This window comes from Scyliorhinus canicula, chromosome 2, assembly GCF_902713615.1.
Source record: "Scyliorhinus canicula chromosome 2, sScyCan1.1, whole genome shotgun sequence".
NCBI classification, from domain to species: domain Eukaryota; kingdom Metazoa; phylum Chordata; class Chondrichthyes; order Carcharhiniformes; family Scyliorhinidae; genus Scyliorhinus; species Scyliorhinus canicula.
Window position 1 is genome coordinate 34968167 of NC_052147.1, and position 17502 is coordinate 34985668.

General features: G+C 44.3%; 1 protein-coding gene across 9 annotated transcripts in view; it reads right to left on the bottom strand.

Moving 5' to 3' along the window:
* Positions 1 to 17502, bottom strand: part of lrrc9 (leucine rich repeat containing 9) — a 276603-nt gene that overhangs the window by 242323 nt on the left and 16778 nt on the right. For 7 of the 9 annotated variants that reach the window (XR_005457781.1, XR_005457782.1, XM_038775862.1 and 4 more), the window contains exons 2-4: positions 16013 to 16095; positions 9314 to 9532; positions 4651 to 4791 (exon numbers count right to left, since the gene is read on the bottom strand). Coding sequence is in view for 6 of the 9 variants with exons in the window: in XM_038775862.1 (XP_038631790.1) it covers positions 4651 to 4791; positions 9314 to 9532; positions 16013 to 16066 (414 nt within the window). In the remaining 3 variants the exon portion in view is untranslated. Of the gene's footprint in view, positions 1 to 4650; positions 4792 to 9313; positions 9533 to 16012; positions 16096 to 17502 lie in introns of those variants that run through there. The other 2 variants (XM_038775857.1, XM_038775888.1) reach the window with 2 other exon arrangements.

Sequence of the window (17502 nt, forward strand, 5' to 3'; positions counted from 1 at the left end):
AGCCACCGCGTCTTTCACTGCGGCCTCTATGTCAGCTTTTATCTCAGCCTTTTCTCCTGCTAGTGCTCCCTTGGTGCCTCGGTGAAAGATGCCTTCCAGCTCCCTCCCGGTGCGGGAGGGGTTTGTTCGCGTCTGCCTTGCACCTTTTGCTCCGGCGAAACCTGCGTTCCTCTGCCTCATGCACTGGTTGGCTTGTCCGAGTGTGGCCGTTCCTGGCCCCTTCCACTCCTGGTCTTGGTTCGGCCCCTAGTTTAGCTTTTTCCGGGCATCTTTTCTTCCTTCCTCTGACTTACTAAGGTTGGGGAATGGGTTGCGGCCTTTTTCTGGTGAGTTTTCGTTGAAAAGTGACTATTTTTTGGATCCACGGGAGGAGAGCCAACTGACGTGCGACTGCTCAGCACATCGTCGTCACTGGAAGTCCTCTGTGAGACCTTGACGAAAGCCTTCTAAAAGTCTAAATAAATTACATGCACCGACTCACCCTGGTCAACTCTACTAGTTACATCTTCAAAAGAATTCCATTAGATTTGTCGAGCATAATTTCCCTTTCTCAAATCCATGCTGAATTTGTCTGATCATACAAATGCTTTCCAAATGCTGTGCTTGAAAATCCTTGATAATGGACTTTAGCAACTTCCCTTCTTCCGAAGTTAGGCTCACTGGTCTCTCAATCCAGTTTTCTCTTTACCTCCCTTTTTGAATAGCAAGCTTATATTAGCCAACCTCCAATCTGTAGGAACCATTCCAGAGTCCAAAGAATTTTGGAAAATTACCACCAATGGATCTACTTTTTCTAGGCCACTTCCTTAAGTACTGGGATGAAGATAATCAGACCCTGGAAATTTATCTGCATTCAATCCCATTAATTTCCCCAAAACCATTTCCCTACTAATACTGATTTCCTTCAGTTCCTCACTTATGTTTCTCAGAACATCTGGTACATTATTCATGTCTTCCTTTGTGAAGAGAAGCAAAACTACGAATTTAGTTCTTCAGCCATTTCTTTGCTCCCAATTAGGAATTCGCCCATTTCTGATTGTAAGGGGCCTACATTCGTTTTTGTCAATCTTTTTCTCTTTACATGCCTATAGAAACGTTTAGTCAGTTCTTATGTTCCCCGCTAGCTTATTTTCCCCTTCTTGATCAATCCCTTGGTCCGCCTTTGCTGAATGTTAAACTGTTCCCAACCCTCAGGTCTATTGCTTTTTCTTGCTAATTTGTATGCTTCTTCTTTGAATCTAATACGATCTCTAATTTCTCTTCTAAGCCATGGTTTGGCCACAGTTCACTTTCTACTCTTGCACAAAATAGGATTAAACAGCTTTTGTTGTTCACCTATTCATTCCTTCCTTTCAGTAATGTTTCCCAGTCCATCATAGCCAACTTAAGCATCATACCATCATAGTTACCTTTATTGAGATTCAGGATCCTAATGAATCAGCTGAAGTTAGTAGGGCCATTGTACTTATCAACCATTTTTGCACATTCCCATTAAAGTCCACATCTAAGTCTTCACAATAGAACTTCTGTATAACCTCACTTTATGGCCATGATGTGGAGATGCCAGTGTTGGGCTGGTGTGGGCACAGTAAGAAGTCTTCCAACACCATGTTAAAGTCCAACAGGTTTGTTTGGAATCACTAACTTTCGGAGCACAGCTCCTTCATCAGGACTCACCTGATGCCCGCACGTGATACCAGCAGATTGGTTGACTCTTAATTGCCCTCTGATATGGCCCAGTAAGCCAATCAATTGTATCAAGCCACTACAGAAAACAGTGTGGGTGTGCCTGTAGTTCAAGAATGTAGATCATCGCTATCTTCTCAAGGACAATTAAGAATTGACAATAAATGCTGGCAGCTCACATCTCAATAATGAATGAAAAAAAAATTATTCACCTTATTTAGTTACACTTTAGACACTGATGTACCGAAATGTAATACTTCCTCTGTCAATTTTACTCTTTTCCTCAATCTGGACTCAGAAATTTTGAGGCTATTTCTAATTTTGCTACTGTTAATGTCCTCTGATGGCATCGTTGCTCCTTTTTGGTATCTTCTGGTTCCCCTCATCAAATTAGCTTAAATCCTTCCCAGCAGTTCTCATTAACCTCTCAGCAAAAGGTCCTGGCTCTGTCGAGGTGCAACCCGTCAATCTAGTGCAAATGCCCTTTCCCCAGAACCAGTCCTCATGCCCAAGATCTTGACGATCTCACACCTGTATTGCTTTCCCAGACATGCATTTACCGGGACTAAATTCCTGTTTATACATGTACTAACAGGCGGAGAGCAATTATGGGCTTATTATCATTGAGGTTAATTTTTTCAATTTATTTTCTAGTTCCGGAAACTCTTCTGGAAGGAACTAACACTCATCAGTTCCAACATGAACTACGGCTGCTGGCTGTTCCCCTTTCCTTTGCAGAATATCCTGCAATTCCTCAATGATATCCTTTATTCTGGCACCTGAGAAGCAACATACCATTTGGGAAACTTGTTTGCGGTTACAGAAACATTTTTGGACATTTCAATTCTCGTTTCCCCTGTTTCCGCAATCAAATCTCCGATCTTTTATCATATCCCTCCAAGCAGTGCCATCCTACAAAACTGAAAACCAGTTAGCAATTATCTCTGGCTCTTCTCGAGCTCCGCTCCTCCACGTCCCCTCCTCACACCCCTGCTCTTCTCGGGCTCCACCCCCCCCTTGACCTCAGTTCTTCTCGGGCTAGCCCCCCCTCCCTTGACCTCAGTTCTTCTCGAGCTAGCCCCCCCCCCCCCCCCCTCCAGGCCTTGGCTCTTCTCGGGTGCCCCACTGGCCACGGCTCTTTTCGGGCACCCCCCTGGCCTGGGATGTTCTCGGATGCCCACCATGCCCGAGGATCAGCTCTTCTCGGGACCCATGGCCAAACTGACTGGAGAACCTTGTAGTTCCGTGGAACACAGTTTGGGAACCCCTGCATTAGGTATTCAGCAAACAAAGACTAAAGTAGGAGCAGAGATGGATGGAAAGAACAGTTTCACACAGAAATCATGTTCCAGCGTAATTAAGTTGTGGGGCTGTATAGATGGAGACACCAAGTCATTTAGTTTAAATATAAACATGCTGTTTTAAATATAAAGGCGTGTGTCAGGTTGTCAATCTTTGCATCAGACAAGTTGTTGAGCTCAAATAGTTCACATTTTTTTAAGGTAGAATGTGGTCTGGTTTCTTTGAAGCAGATATTTCTTAACTCTCAATAAAGGATTAAGAAAGAGAGGCTCCGTAAGGCAGGATGCGCCATCGATGGCCAACTAAGGAATTTAAGGATGGTAACAAATTGAACAAAATGAGAATGCATGTAATGCTGCAAAGATTAGTGGTGGGCCGGAAGATTGGAAACATTTTAGGAACCAGCAAAGGAGAATTTAGCTTCGATACCTCGAACTCACATTTTAGTTTGGAAAAAACAAATTTTTGTTTCACGCTGGTCTGAATTTCCAACAGGATCTTCCGCTGGCGCCCGCCATAGCGGATCGGGAAACCCACTGAAGTCAAATGTGAAACTCTTTTTCATCCCACTAATGTGACGCAGATGAAGGCCCGACCAGAATCTGCCCTTCTCCCAATTCTCTGCGACGCCTGCGGGAAAACGCGCTGGTCCAATGTGATATGCAGAAGTCAGGAGTCACTGAGCAATGCCTGGGTTGCCTCGAGTTCAGGATGGAGGCCAGCAGCAAATCTGGACTCAGAACACAACAGCAATGGGTGGGGGGAGCATCTGCAGGTGGATCATCCAGATACAGTGTCATGAGGAAGTTAAGGATTGCATTTCTTACCGTTTTCCAGCCTCAGAATGTTCCTGGAGGTCCATCTTCTCTCCTCAATGGTGGATCAGCGATGTTGGGTGCCTTTTCATAATGCCACCCAGATATGATGGTGGGACCTGTGCCATCATGCGCGCCCTGCCACGGAATACGCGGTAAAACCCTTGAGCGGATACTTAATGAGGTTGAGGTTGGAAAATATGGTGGTTTCCCACAGCCTCTGCAGTGAAAAACACATCACATTCTTGTCCCCACCATTGGACCTATCCAAGATGGGAGAATTATGTTGAAAGTGGCTGCAATGGGATATAGACGGGTTAAGTGAGGGGGAAAAAATTTGGCGAATGCCGTCTAATGTTGGAAAAATTAGAGGTCGTTCCCTTTGGCAGGAAAGTTAGAAAAACAGAGTATTATTTAAATGGTGATAGACTGCAGAATGCTGCTGTTGGAGAGTTGGCAGGAAAGTAACTTAACGCCAGGATCAGATGAGCCATGATTTTATTGAACGTTGGAGCAGGTCCGAAGGGCTGCATGACCTACTTCTACTCGTACTGATATTCCACAAAATCCCTCCAGTGCGGAAGGAGGCCATTCAGCCCACGGAGTGTGCACCGACCCTCCAAAAGAGCACCCTAGCTAGGCCCACTCCCCCGACCTATCCCTGTAACGTACCCGCCAACTTCCAAAGTCATTGAGGAAATAATACAACTTTTAGTCATAGAGCATCCTCTGTGCAGAAAAACGTGACAAAGCTTTTCAGAGGCAAAGCCAAAGTAGACGAGATGAAGGGGTGATCATGAGGTTTGGTCAAAAATGAGGAATTTAAGGATGAAAGAGACATACTTACTTCTATAACTTTGATTTTATTACTGTTCAACCAAAGAATCTCCAACTTCGTTAGATTTTCCAGATTTTTAATCTGAGTGATCTGATTGTAATATAAGTAGAGTCTTTGAAGATTTGTGCAATAGTCTAATCCTTCAATGTCCTAGAAAAATAATTACAAGTTATTTTTGGAACCAATGCCATTTTCATACTCTGGTCTTGCTGCACCCTCAATACACTGTAGTTAAGAACATGAAACTTCAGAACCTTCAGGTGATCTTCCCACTATTTTAGCAATATGTAAATAACACAACTTGGAGAAGAATTTTTATCTGTCTTAATACTGCCCTATGTATTTCTCCAAACGTAGAGAACCTTTCAAAACTGCAATCAGTCTTTTTCTTTAATTGTAACACTTGCAGTTTCTACAAATGCCTGTTGGTGGCAATGTTGAGCTGGTGCAAATTATTCTCAAGAGTAAAACTAATAGCAACTTAATACTTTTGCATACCTGCTGCCACCTTCAACAATTTCCCAAAACAATTCACAAGACCATCATCAAACATAATTTTACACCAGTCAATTAAATAGATGTTGGCACAGATGTAGATTTTGTGGAATGTGCTTCAAGGAGAAAAGGGAGGAAGAGAGGTGGAAAGGTTTAGAGAGGGAATTTCAAACCTTAGAGCTTTGGCAGCTAAAGCATGGACACCAACGGTGAAGTGATTAAAATAAGGAATTGTCAAGAAGACAGAGTTAGAGGAGTGCAAAGAGTAGGATTGTGGAACAGCTGCCGATTACAAAGCTAGACAGCAGCAAGGCCACCAGGGGTTTTCAATACGAAGGTGAGAATTTTATAATCAAGATGTTAATTAACTGGGAGCTATTGTCAGTCAGTGAGCAGATGGTCAAAGGGTGAACACAAGCAGCAGTGCTTTTGGATGACCTCAAGTTTACAGATGGTACAGTGCAAGAGAACAGCAAAGACCATGTTGGATAGCCAAGGCCACAAGTAAGAGGCGCAGGTGAGCGTTTCAGCCCAATGAGTTGAATCAGGGGCAAAATTCAAGTGAGGCTAGAGAGGTGGAAATAGGCAGTCTTAGTGATAGCTTAGACACATAGTCAGAATGTGTGGTTGAATGCTGATCTCAGGGTTAAATATGACACCAAGTTGGCAAACAGCCTGGGTCAGCCTCAGGCAGTTGCCAGGAAGGGGGATTGGTGTCAGTGACACTGACCTGAAACATTGGTCCAGAACCTCCGACTCCGGGGGCATCATAACAGGGAGGTAGCCCAAAAATGAGTTCAGGATTGCACAGCAATTGCCCCAGAAGTTTAAACTTCCATTGGGCAGTTACTGTGTAATGGGAATCATCTGAAAGTATGATATATAACTTATTTTGGATGGTTCCAACTGTCTTACAGTAATAGTTACCCAGAAAAATTTAGAACTAAAACCACTTCTAAATTCTGGGTAAGTTCTGGTGTGCTTATCTGAAGAAAGATGTTCTTGCTATGGTGGGAGTGCATCAAAGGTTTACCAGGCTGATTCCTGGGATGGCGCGACTATCATATGAGGAGAGACTAAATCGGTTAGGATTATATTTATTGGAGTTTAGAAGAGCGAGAGTGGATCTCATAGAAACTTACAAAATTCTAACATTGGAGAGAACACAGAGGAAATTCACAAGAATAATTCTAGGGATAAAGAATTATAGCTATGAGGATATATTGGAGAGATTGGGACTGTTTTCCTTTGGGAAAAGAAGGCTGAGAGGAGGCTTGATGGAGGTATTCAAGATCCTGAGAAGTATGGACATATGTAAATAGTGAGAAATTGTGCTCACGAGAGCACTAAGAACTGGGATGGTTGGAGTCTGGAACTAACTCCCCGAGAGGGTGGTGGAGGCAGGTTCGATCAAGGTATTCAAAAAGGAATTGGATAGCTATCTGAAAAGAAAGAATGTGCAAGGTTACAGAGATATGACATGGGAGTTGAACTATTTAGAATGCTCTTTCAGAGAACCAGTGCAGACTTGATGGGCAGAATGGCCTCCTTTTGCACTGTAAAGATTCTATGAGATAGACTGACCAATGCCTCCTGACATCCACCACGCCTGCAGTCCTCTGGGAACCCTTGAGTACCTCATGATCCACAAGGCAATCCCCCCACTCTCCCAACTACCCCACAACTTCCACCTCTCATGGGACCGAATGCACCATCTCCCCCCCCCCCCTGACTACTCTTCTCCACTGATCACCCCCATTGACCACCTTACCTGCACAGTGACTACCTGCCACCCCCACTGACCAGCCCCATTCAGACCACCTGACAACCCCTCAGTGACCACATCCCTTTGACCACCTGACCCTCCCCACTTATCAACCCCTAACTGACATCCTGACATCCCCATGATCATTACCCTCTGCCACCCCACTAGTGACCATCCAAATCCCCAACTCAGCATCCCCACACTGACCACCCCAGTCCTCCACCCGATTCCTGGCTCCATTACCCCAACCTGCTCACTTCCCTTAGTAACCTACCTTCTTCCTGCCTCTCAAAGTGGCTGGTCATCTCAGTTGCCTTCAACAAAATGCCTCAGGAACCCGCTACACTACACTGTTCTCACTCTGCCTAAGTTGAAAGGTTGGGTGAGAAAGGAATGGCTGCATTTTCAGATAAGCAAGTAGGAGCAGAGTGGTAATGCGACTCTGATTGCCACTCCACTGTTTCAGGCCATTAACTCTGTTCCACAGGTGCTGCCCAACCAGCTGAGCATTTCCAGTATTTCATGTTTTTATTCAGATCTGCAGCATATTGCTTTGGTGAGCAAGAAGGAAAGGGGAGATGAGGACAGTATCAGGGAAACATTCTTCAATGTTATTTATTTTGCCTTTCTATAGTTCTTTGCTATGATTTTAGAAATACAAAAATCATGATATTGAAAATAAACTAAGCCAATAGTAATTTCTGGGGATTGGGATGACATATTTGTTTGAAGCAGTAACTCAACAAAGTTAGAAAAGCAAAATACTGTGGATGCTGGAATCTGAAACACAAGCAGAAAAATGTTGGGAGAATTCAGCAGGTCTGGCAGGATCGTGGAGAGAGAAAATAGAATTTACGTTTTGAATCCATATGTTCCTGAATAAGAGTCAGACAAACTTGAAAAGTTAACTCTATTTTCTCTTTCCACAGATGCTGCCAGACCTGCAAGGTTATAATGTTACCTTTTTCAAAGAATGCTGTAAGTTCTCAAAGTGTTGCATGGCTCTGTAACTTATCTAAATCTTTGGTTAATGAGATAGAAGTGTTATTTATTGATGTTATGTTATAGAAACTCAATCTAATTTATAAATGGCAAAAAAGATTCAGCGTTGATTTAATAATATTTCACATACAGAATGGTGGCAAGCCTCAAAGCAATAGGGATCTGGGTTCCATTACGACCTTGTGTGACTGTCTGTGTGGAGGTTGCTCATTCTCCCTATGTCTGTGTGGGTTTCCTCTGGGTGCTTCGGTGGTCCTCCCACAGTCCAAAGATGTGCAGGTTAGGTGAATTGGCCATGTTAAATTACCCCTTCGTGTCCAATTGGGTGGGGTGCTCTTTCAGAGGGTTGGTGTAAGCTTGAAGGCCTTCTGTCCTGCAGGGAATCTATGATACTCTAACAAAATACACAGTTCAGAAAACAATCAGAAAGTTTTCTGCTGAAGGTTGGTGATCAGACACTATGTGGAGTTGAGTCAGAATGGGGAGGTATCGGAGGCGTTGAAGGCGTGGTTAGGGGCGAGGTTATCTAATTCAAGGCGTACAGAGATAGAAGGAGGAGGGAGGAGTATGGATGGTTGTTGGACAAGAAATATTCGAATACCACCATCAAGGAGGGGCTGGAGAAAAGAAAGAGGTTACGGGGCAGTTTGACAGGTTGACGATGGAGAAGGCAATGGTGCAGCTATGGAGGGCGAGGGGGGTGCAGTATGAACATGGAGAGGAGGCGGGACGCATGCTAGTCTATCAGCTACGGAGGCAGGCCACGTCCACGAAAAGTCTGAAGGTACGGACAGGGAAGGAGAAGGTATCTAGGGTGAACAGGATCCTGCTACAGAGGCAGAGGCAGAAATGGGGTTAGCATTACCAAATCTGTTGCACTGCTACTGGGCGAAGAAGGTGAGGCGGTGGTGTGAGGGAGAGGGGTTAGAGTGGGTTAGGATGGAGGAGGAGCCCTGTAGGTGGTCCAGCCTGAGGGCCATGGTGACAGCGGCACTTCCACTGGCGAAGAGGAGGTACACGGCGCTGTGGCCTTCGCCTCTATTGTTGCCCGGCCAAGGATTCTGTTGCAATGGCAGTCGACAATGCTACCAGGGATGGCGGCCTGGCATGGGGACCTGTATGACTTTCTCCGGCTGTAAAAGATCAATTTCGAATTGAGGGGAATCAGCAGAGGGCTTTGAGATACGGTGGGGACTGTCATTGACCATGGTTGAGGAACTGTTCGTCACGGGGGGTGGGCCTGCACAAACTGTTAGCTGTGAGGTGAGGAGAATGCTTTCAGATTTATTTGTTTTTGTACCTTTGGAGATGATTGGAATAAAATACATTTTTTTAAAAAGCAAGGTTTCTGCTACCCATCACTACTACCCCAAATTTTTGCTTTTAGTTCCACAGGAACATGTAACTCACCACTAAATGTGACTCAGCAATCCATAGTTGAGCAAGCAGAGGACATGCTTCCAAACCTTCAATCCGCCTGATATCCTGCTTCACTAATGTAAGAACAACTAAATTTGGAAAGTATAGCAGCCCCACCATTCGAGGATACCCCGAGAAAAACATTTCGAGTTCAGTGACTGATGGTCCTTGCTCAGCAATCTTCTCAGGCGACAATCCATTACACATACACTAAAAAATAGAAAATATTTCAAAAATAGATTTCTTGGATTAGAAGTGCAATTTAGCTTTTACTTTTACTATTAAGTTATAAACCCAGAGTTATATTAATACAGATTGTAACTGCAAGTGGGCCATTTAACTTGGATTGCCACAGGAGGAAACCCATCCATGTTGAAGGACCAAACACCTTGAAGCTTTTCATTGTATGCCATGAGTTAGAAACTATGACATAGGAAGGACCATCACTGAATCTAGGATTCATATTTCTGCGCCTCTTCTGAAAAAAAATGCAGAATATATCTCATAGAAAGCATAAGTTTCAAATTTGCATTTAATTTACAGTTACCAGCTCCGGATGGGGGTATGCCTGAAGGTTAAACCACCTGGTATTTTCAGCATACGATGTCTAACCTAGTGGCATAGAACATAGAACATACATACAGTGCAGAAGGTGGCCATTCGGCCCATCGAGTCTGCACCGACTCACTGTAGCCCTCACTTCCGCCTTATCCCCATAACCCAATAACCCCATCTAACCTTTTTGGTCACTAAGGGCAATTTATCATGGCCAATCCTAACCCTAACCCGCACATTTTTGGACTGTGGGGGGAAACAGGAGCACCAGGAGGAAACCCACGCAGACACTGGGAGAACGTGCAGACTCCACACAGACAGAGACCCAGCGGGGAATCGAACCTGGGTCCCCGGTGCTGTGAAGCCACAGTGCTATCCACTTGTGCTACCGTGTAACATCTACAATGTTATTCCATTTACCATTAAAGGTGGATTCCCTTGCAGTTGAACATTTTTTGCTCATAGTTTTCAGTCAATCGCTGTTGTGTGACATGTTCCAAAAGCCAAGAAACAATTCATGAGCAGGTGAAGAAGGAAAACTGATGACCAGAAACATTGGAAACGGAAGATGGGGGAATCATGCAGACACAAAGCCAAAGGTGGACCAAATTTTCATTCCATCAGCAATTAATAATTTACTGATAACTAATAGTAATAGTGGGAACACACATATTCTTCTCATAAATAAATGTAAAACAAAAACACAGATCTCCTATGTGTAACTGCTGCTAATAGGTTTAGCCACCCGACATACTACCTGTAGCAATCGTATAAATTTACTGATCCCTACTCTCGGCCAGGATTCCCTGCCACTTCAAAACAAACCCCATAGCATGGGGCCTAGATAACTCAAAATAGATGCCATTATCAGTACCAAGAGAGGGTGTGATGCAAAGAGGCTAGAATTGGAAAACTGAGTGTCTGGGTGTCAGGAGAGTTTGTAGTGTTGGAGGTGATTATGGAGAAGGGGTATGCAAGGTAATGGATGGATTTGATATACAGATGGAAACTTTAAATAAAAGGCACTGCGGGACCAGGAACCAATGTAAGTAAACAAGAAATTGTATGTGGGACCCGATACAGAATAGGATGTAAACTCGCTGGTGTGTCAGCAGGGCGGATAACTGAGTGAATCCCTTCCCACACACAGAACATAATAATGGCCTCTCCCCAGTGTGAATGTGCTGGTGAATTTGCAACTCAGCTGGTCTACTGAATCCTTGACCACAGTCCTGACATTTCCATGTTTGAACTTGTGTGAACTTGCTGGTGTATGAATCAGCAAATCATTTTTTTTGCACACAGTGCAGATGAACGGCCTCTCCCCGTGTGAACCCACTGGTGTTTTTGGAGTGTGGGTGAATGAGGTACAGGCTTATACCCTATTAAAACTCATGGGCCCCGAGGCCGTCCAAATATGTGAGGGTTTTTTTTCCCCCTGACAGAGCAGGAAAAAGACCCTGGGACAATCCTGAAATTGTTTGAGAAAATCTGTCGCCCAGTAAAAAACGAAATCCTTGATAGACATGCATTCAATTCAAGGAGCCAAAGAGCAGAGGAGTCAATGCAATCTTACATTGCCATCCTCAAAATATTGGCAAAGAAATATGATTTCGGAACTCTCACAGAAGACCTAATAAGGAACCGAGTAGTTTGTGGAATATATAGCAATTTACACCCCAAGCAACTGGTGTGAGAAAAATATATATATATTTAAAATTATATTTATACTTTTTTCCAATTTAAGAGGCAATTTAGCATGGCCAACCCACCTAACCTGCACATCTTTGGGTTGCGGGGGTGAAACCCACGCAGACATGGGGAGAATGTGCAAACTCCACACAGACAGCGACGCAGGGCAGGGATTCGAACTCAAGTCCTCAGCGCCGCAGTCCCACTGCTAACCACTGCGCCACCGTGCTGCCCGTGAGAAAAAGATTTAAGCAGCCATCAATATCTGCATCTTAAATGAACAATCAGAGAAACGAAGCAGAAATTTTAGGCGGGGAACCAAAACATTCACAGTACAAGGGGCACCTTGCTCCAACTGCAGCGAACAGCACCCATCAAACAGAACAACCTGTTTTTCATATGGTACAAAATGCAACAAATGCAGGAAATGGAAACACTTTGCTGAGTGTTGCAGATCCAAACCACAGCAACATGGTAGCTGTTCGATTCTCCACGGGTAGGAGCATCAGTAACGTGAATGAATTGGAGTTCAATGAAAGCAGTCAAGCTACAGAGCCTCCAACAACACTCTATTGTGACACTCTATTGGGACAGCGTTGACAAACTTATAGGAAAGAGTGAGATTGCTTACCTCACGAAATGCAACATAGACATCAATACTTGGAAAACCGTTGCTCAGAAGAGACCTACTTGGAGGAACCTACTGATTGAAGGGACACATTCCTCAAGGACACCAGATGGCCTGGGGAGGCCAGGACAGGGACCTGAGTAAGGAATGTCAGCAATTTAAAGTACAAGGACAGATTCCACCTCCTGGAAACACCTGCCAAATGCATGGTCAGAGATGCGGCGGCTCTAGAGATCAGGTATAAATGGGAGGAGGAGTTGGGGGGGGGAGGGAGGTGAAGGCTGGTCTGAGGAAGGAAGCCCTATGGTGAACGCATCCTCGTTGTTAAGCATAATCCAATTTAAGATGGTGCATAGGGCCCACAGACGGTTACGAGGATGAGCCGGCTCTTTGCAGGGATGGAGGATAGGTGTAAGTGGTGCGGGGGGGAGGCACGAATCATGTCCATATGTTCCGGGCATGTCCAAAGCTGAGGGGCTTCTGGCAGGGGTTCTCTGACATTATAGAGATTCTGGGTGTAGGAGGTGGAGGTGAGTGTTGCAGATCCAAACCACAGCAATATGGTAGCTGTTCGATTCTCCAGGGGTAAGAGCATCAGTAACATGAATGAATTGGAGTTCAACGAAAGCCGTTTGGAGACTGGAGGTGCCGATATTCGGAATATCGGAAGATCTGAGAGTTCAAATGGGGACAGAGGATGACATCTTGTCCTTTGCCTCCCTGATAGCCCGGAGAGGGACTTTGTTGAGTTGTTGGGAATCAGAGCCGCCAAAGGCGGTGGTGTTGGTGAGCGACCTGGCAGAATTACTTGGAAAACGTTATGTTTGCCTTATGGGAGGAGTGGACGAAAGACCCTGGAGACGGAAGCCGAATATTGACTTCTCTAAAATGAATTAAAACATCAGCGGGTGGGGGTGACGGGCTTTTTCTGATTTTCCTTTGTTTTTTTGGGGGGGAAACTAAGGGGGAAACTGGGGAGAGTTGTGGACTCACTTTCAGGGGTTGTGTTTTTTTGATATTTCTATGTATATATGCAAAATACCTGTGTTCCATCAATACCTTTAATAAAAATATTCTAAGGGCAGCACGGTGGCACAGTGGTTAGCATTGCTGCCTACGGCGCTGAGGACCCGGGTTCGAATCCCGGCCCTGGGTCACTGTTCGTGTGGAGTTTGCACATCCTCCCCGTGTCTGCGTGGGTTTCGCCCCCACAACCCAAAGATGTGCAGGTTAGGTGAATTGGCCACGCTAAATTGCCCCTTAATTGGAAAAAATAATTAGGTACTCTAAATTTATTTTTTTTTTAATTCTAAAAAATAGAAAAAAAAATGCGGTTCTAAGATCGGGCTTATCAGCCACACAAGAACCCACAGAACCAATGAACTGTAACAAGGCGTTTCTTAGTTGAACAATCATAATCGTTAACTGGTGAACACCAAAGGTGAAGAATGGCAAAGTTGAAGAATATATAGTCAATGTTGATTTTGGTTTGTATAAAAGCTCAGGAGGTCTGAGAAGCTAAATTAAACTGTAATAAACTAACACAAAATGAAGGCTGCAACACGGCTTACAGTGCAAATCTCCCAATCGGGACTACAGATCACGGCAGTCCCTTTACAGGTCGGCTCTTATTAGGCTGATTTGTAAGCCTCAGCTGGGCCTGTCTCCACCACCAGTACCCAGCTGGAGAATCTGTTGCCAGTCCAGCTGGAGTCTTTGCAACCAAATATGGCCTCGGAGGCTGGGCCTGGGCCCTTGCAACGCTACTAGCGGTAGCCTAAGCTACACCCCTTTGTTGCCCATGGATAACCGGAGTCATCGTGGTACCGATGATGGTCAATGATATGTTGCCAGGCCAGCCTTGATATCGCTCAAGCCCAGATGCAGGATACCAATGCGAAGCCTTTCAAAAGTTTGTTGCCCGATATTAAAGACAGCAGCCCCAGTGTCAATGTTCATGTCCAAGGAGTGACCATTGACCTGAAGCCTTATTCTAATCATGGCCACTTTGGGCATCGTGATGCAGTTTAATTGGATTAGGTATTCTTTGTCTGTGTCAAAAACCTCTAACCTTCCAAAAAGCGACATTTTGAAACACCCGCTGACCTCGCTCCCGTACCGTGGTCAGGGCCGCCGTTTTTCTCATCGCCAGTATAAAAGATCAGGAGGCCTGAGAAGCTACGTTAAACAGTATTTAATAAACCAACACAAAGTAAAGGCTGCAACACGGTTTACAGTACAAAAGGTCCCAACCGATCACGCTGACCCCAGTCCGGCCCAGCTTCTCTTTGGCGGATTTACTATCCCCAGCTGGGCAGACCTTCACCCACTAGCGAGAGAGCTCGTATTCTACGGGTCCCACAGGGAGATCAATTGAGGTGTCTTTCTGGGTCTCGTGAGGGTTATTACAGGTTGTTTCAATAAATGTCTTAAAACTTACGGTTTAATGTGATCACTGGGAATTCAAATCTCTCATTTTTTTTCTCTATAAATTTAGAATGCCCAATTCATTTTTTCCAATTCAGGGGCAATTTAGCATGGCCAATCCACCTACCCTGCACATCTTTGGGTTGTGGGGGTGAAACCCACCAAACACGGGGAGAATGTGCAAACTCCACACGGACAGTGACCCAGATTTGGGAATGAACCTGGGACCTCAGCGCCATGAGACAGCAGTGTTAACCACTGTGTCACTGTGCTGCCCCACAAATCTCTCATTTAAAGTTATCGGTGTTTGCAGGGATCATGGGGATCATAACATTTGTTTCAGGTTTGAAGGTATTCTATCTATTCAGTTTGGTACTGCACAAGAACGTTTGCCATTATACCATTCTCTCTTTATGAACCGATTTTATGGGGCCTCAGAGAGCTGATGGAGACAGAGGGGACCAGAACCTGGTAGGTGGTTTGTCTGCTGCCTTCCTGTCACTGGCATTTTACCAGTGATGAATGTGATGGACAGTCTCCACCCAGAGGACATTGGAGGTCTTTAAGTGGCCACTTCTGTTCATCTTCACACTGCCATTGACATTTTATCAGCTGCTAGCGGACTCTCCATGAGGTCTTCCGAATGGCTTGGTTGGGGAGCAGTGCTGATGTACAGCCTGTGGCCCACAGTGGGCCCCCTTCAGTAGCCAGGTTCAATTCAGTGGACACACCCCATGCATCCATCAATCCTCAGTAACCGCCATCCCTCCATCCTCCCGACTGCTACACCCCTTTGTCAGCACCTGCCTGGATGGCCCCGGCTTCCCGGATCATACTTACCTCTGTTCTGAGGCAACAGTCATGATGTTACTCCAGGCTGGGTGCAGTCCCAGCAGTGACCATGGCACTGTTGGGACAGACAAACCGACAGGCCTCCAATTGGCTGGCATATTGTCAATAACAGGGAGGGGAGGCTTGATGCCAGGCAGTTAATTACCTGATGCACATACAATCCAATTGCGCTTCTCAAAACCAACCAAGGTGGGCTGGCCCTCAACCTATAAAATCCCAACCATGGTGTTTATGGCTAGCGTCCAGTGGTAAACTCTTCAGACCAGAACCTTGGTTCCTTTTGTAAAGTCCAATGGGTGCTATTATTCCTAGACTTCTAACAGGCAAGTAAGATGTTTAACTTAAATCTAACAAGTTACTAATATCACGTACATACCATGTAAAAAAGCAAATATGTTACCCTCTGAAACACCAACCATGGCAAATGGAAGTAATAAAAATCAAATCCCTTCAGGAAAAATGGTTAATTTACACTTGGTATAATCTATTATCAGTAGAGATCAATGTTTGAGCAACAATACAAGGAGAGCATTTACCAATTCTCTGAAAATATCTTCTGTTTCGTTTTGTTGCATCATTTCCCAAGTCATTTGATAAATTCTAGTCTGCAGGTTAACCACTAAAGAGAAAAAGAAACTTGGTAAATTTCAAAAATGTATGCTTAATAAGCCATTAGTATTTAAACATCATTTAAATAACATGGCAAACTGTACTGATAAGCCTCTGGACATGTACTTTAAATTAAGAATGGCTACATTTAACTGTGGATTTGAAAACTGACTGGGTCAATGGGCTATTTGACCAGCATGGGGCATATTAAAACTATTACCCTCCCAGCAAAGTATTAAAAACATGCTGCAGAGATATTGACAATAATAATCTTTATTATTGTCACAAGTAGGCTTGGTAGCACAGTGGGTAGCACTGTTGCTTCACAGCACCAAGGCCCCAAGTTTGATTAGGGGCTTTTCACAGTAACTTCATTGCAGTGTGAATGTAAGCCTACTTGTGACAATAAAGACTATTATTAACACTGCAATGAAGTTACTGTGAAAAGTCCCTAGTCGCCACATTCCGGCATAAGTTTGGGTACACCGAGGGAGAATTCAGAATGTCCAATTCACCTAACAGCACATCTTTTCGGGACTTGTGGGAGGAAACCGGAGCATCTGGAGGAAACCCACACAGACACAGGGAGAAAGTGCAGACTCCACACAGACAGTGACCCAAACCGGAATCAAACCTGGGACCCTGGCGCTCACTGCTCATGTTCATACAAGAGACTATTTTTTTTGTTTCATTGTCTCTCCTAGGAGATTACATGGCTACAATGGTGAAGGGAGAGTGGGGGTATGGGAGAGAAGAGAGAAAGAAGTGTCATTTTTGTTTTACAATATTCATATTTCGTCTTAATTTCTAATCCTATAATTAATTTATGGACTGTTTTGAATATTTAGTTTTCAGAATTGGATATTTTCTAATGTGGATAAATGGAAAAGCTTGATTATGACACTGATAAACAACCCTAATGTAAACACAAATCAATCAGGGATAATTGCAGTTGAAAGATAACCTGTGTTTATTTTACAAGGTTAGGGTTAGTAGTGAGAATATGTAAACAATTAATTACCCATCTCTAAGCATGCAATACAGCCAGAATGTCTGCATTTATCACAGATAAAATATATAAATTATGCATATGGGTCACAGCATCAAAGTGGTTGTTTGTGAGGAAAATAAGTAGTTTGCATTTCTGTTTGGAACATCCCAAAGCATGATACATTGCCATGGAGGTAGGCTGTGGGACATTGAAGGTTCTTTTACTGAATTTATCCAGCTGCCTCTCACAGAAGGCAGCTTGGTTTTGTGTAGGTTAGAGCTCAGTTGGAATTCACAAGGGGAAGATTTGCCTGCCTTGCTTGGAGCCAGAGGACGAAATCTCCAGTGACCTATCACAGTGAAATGCAATCAGCCTTGTGGCAGACGACAGTCAACTTAAACAATTGGCTTAGAAAAAAGCTGTGGG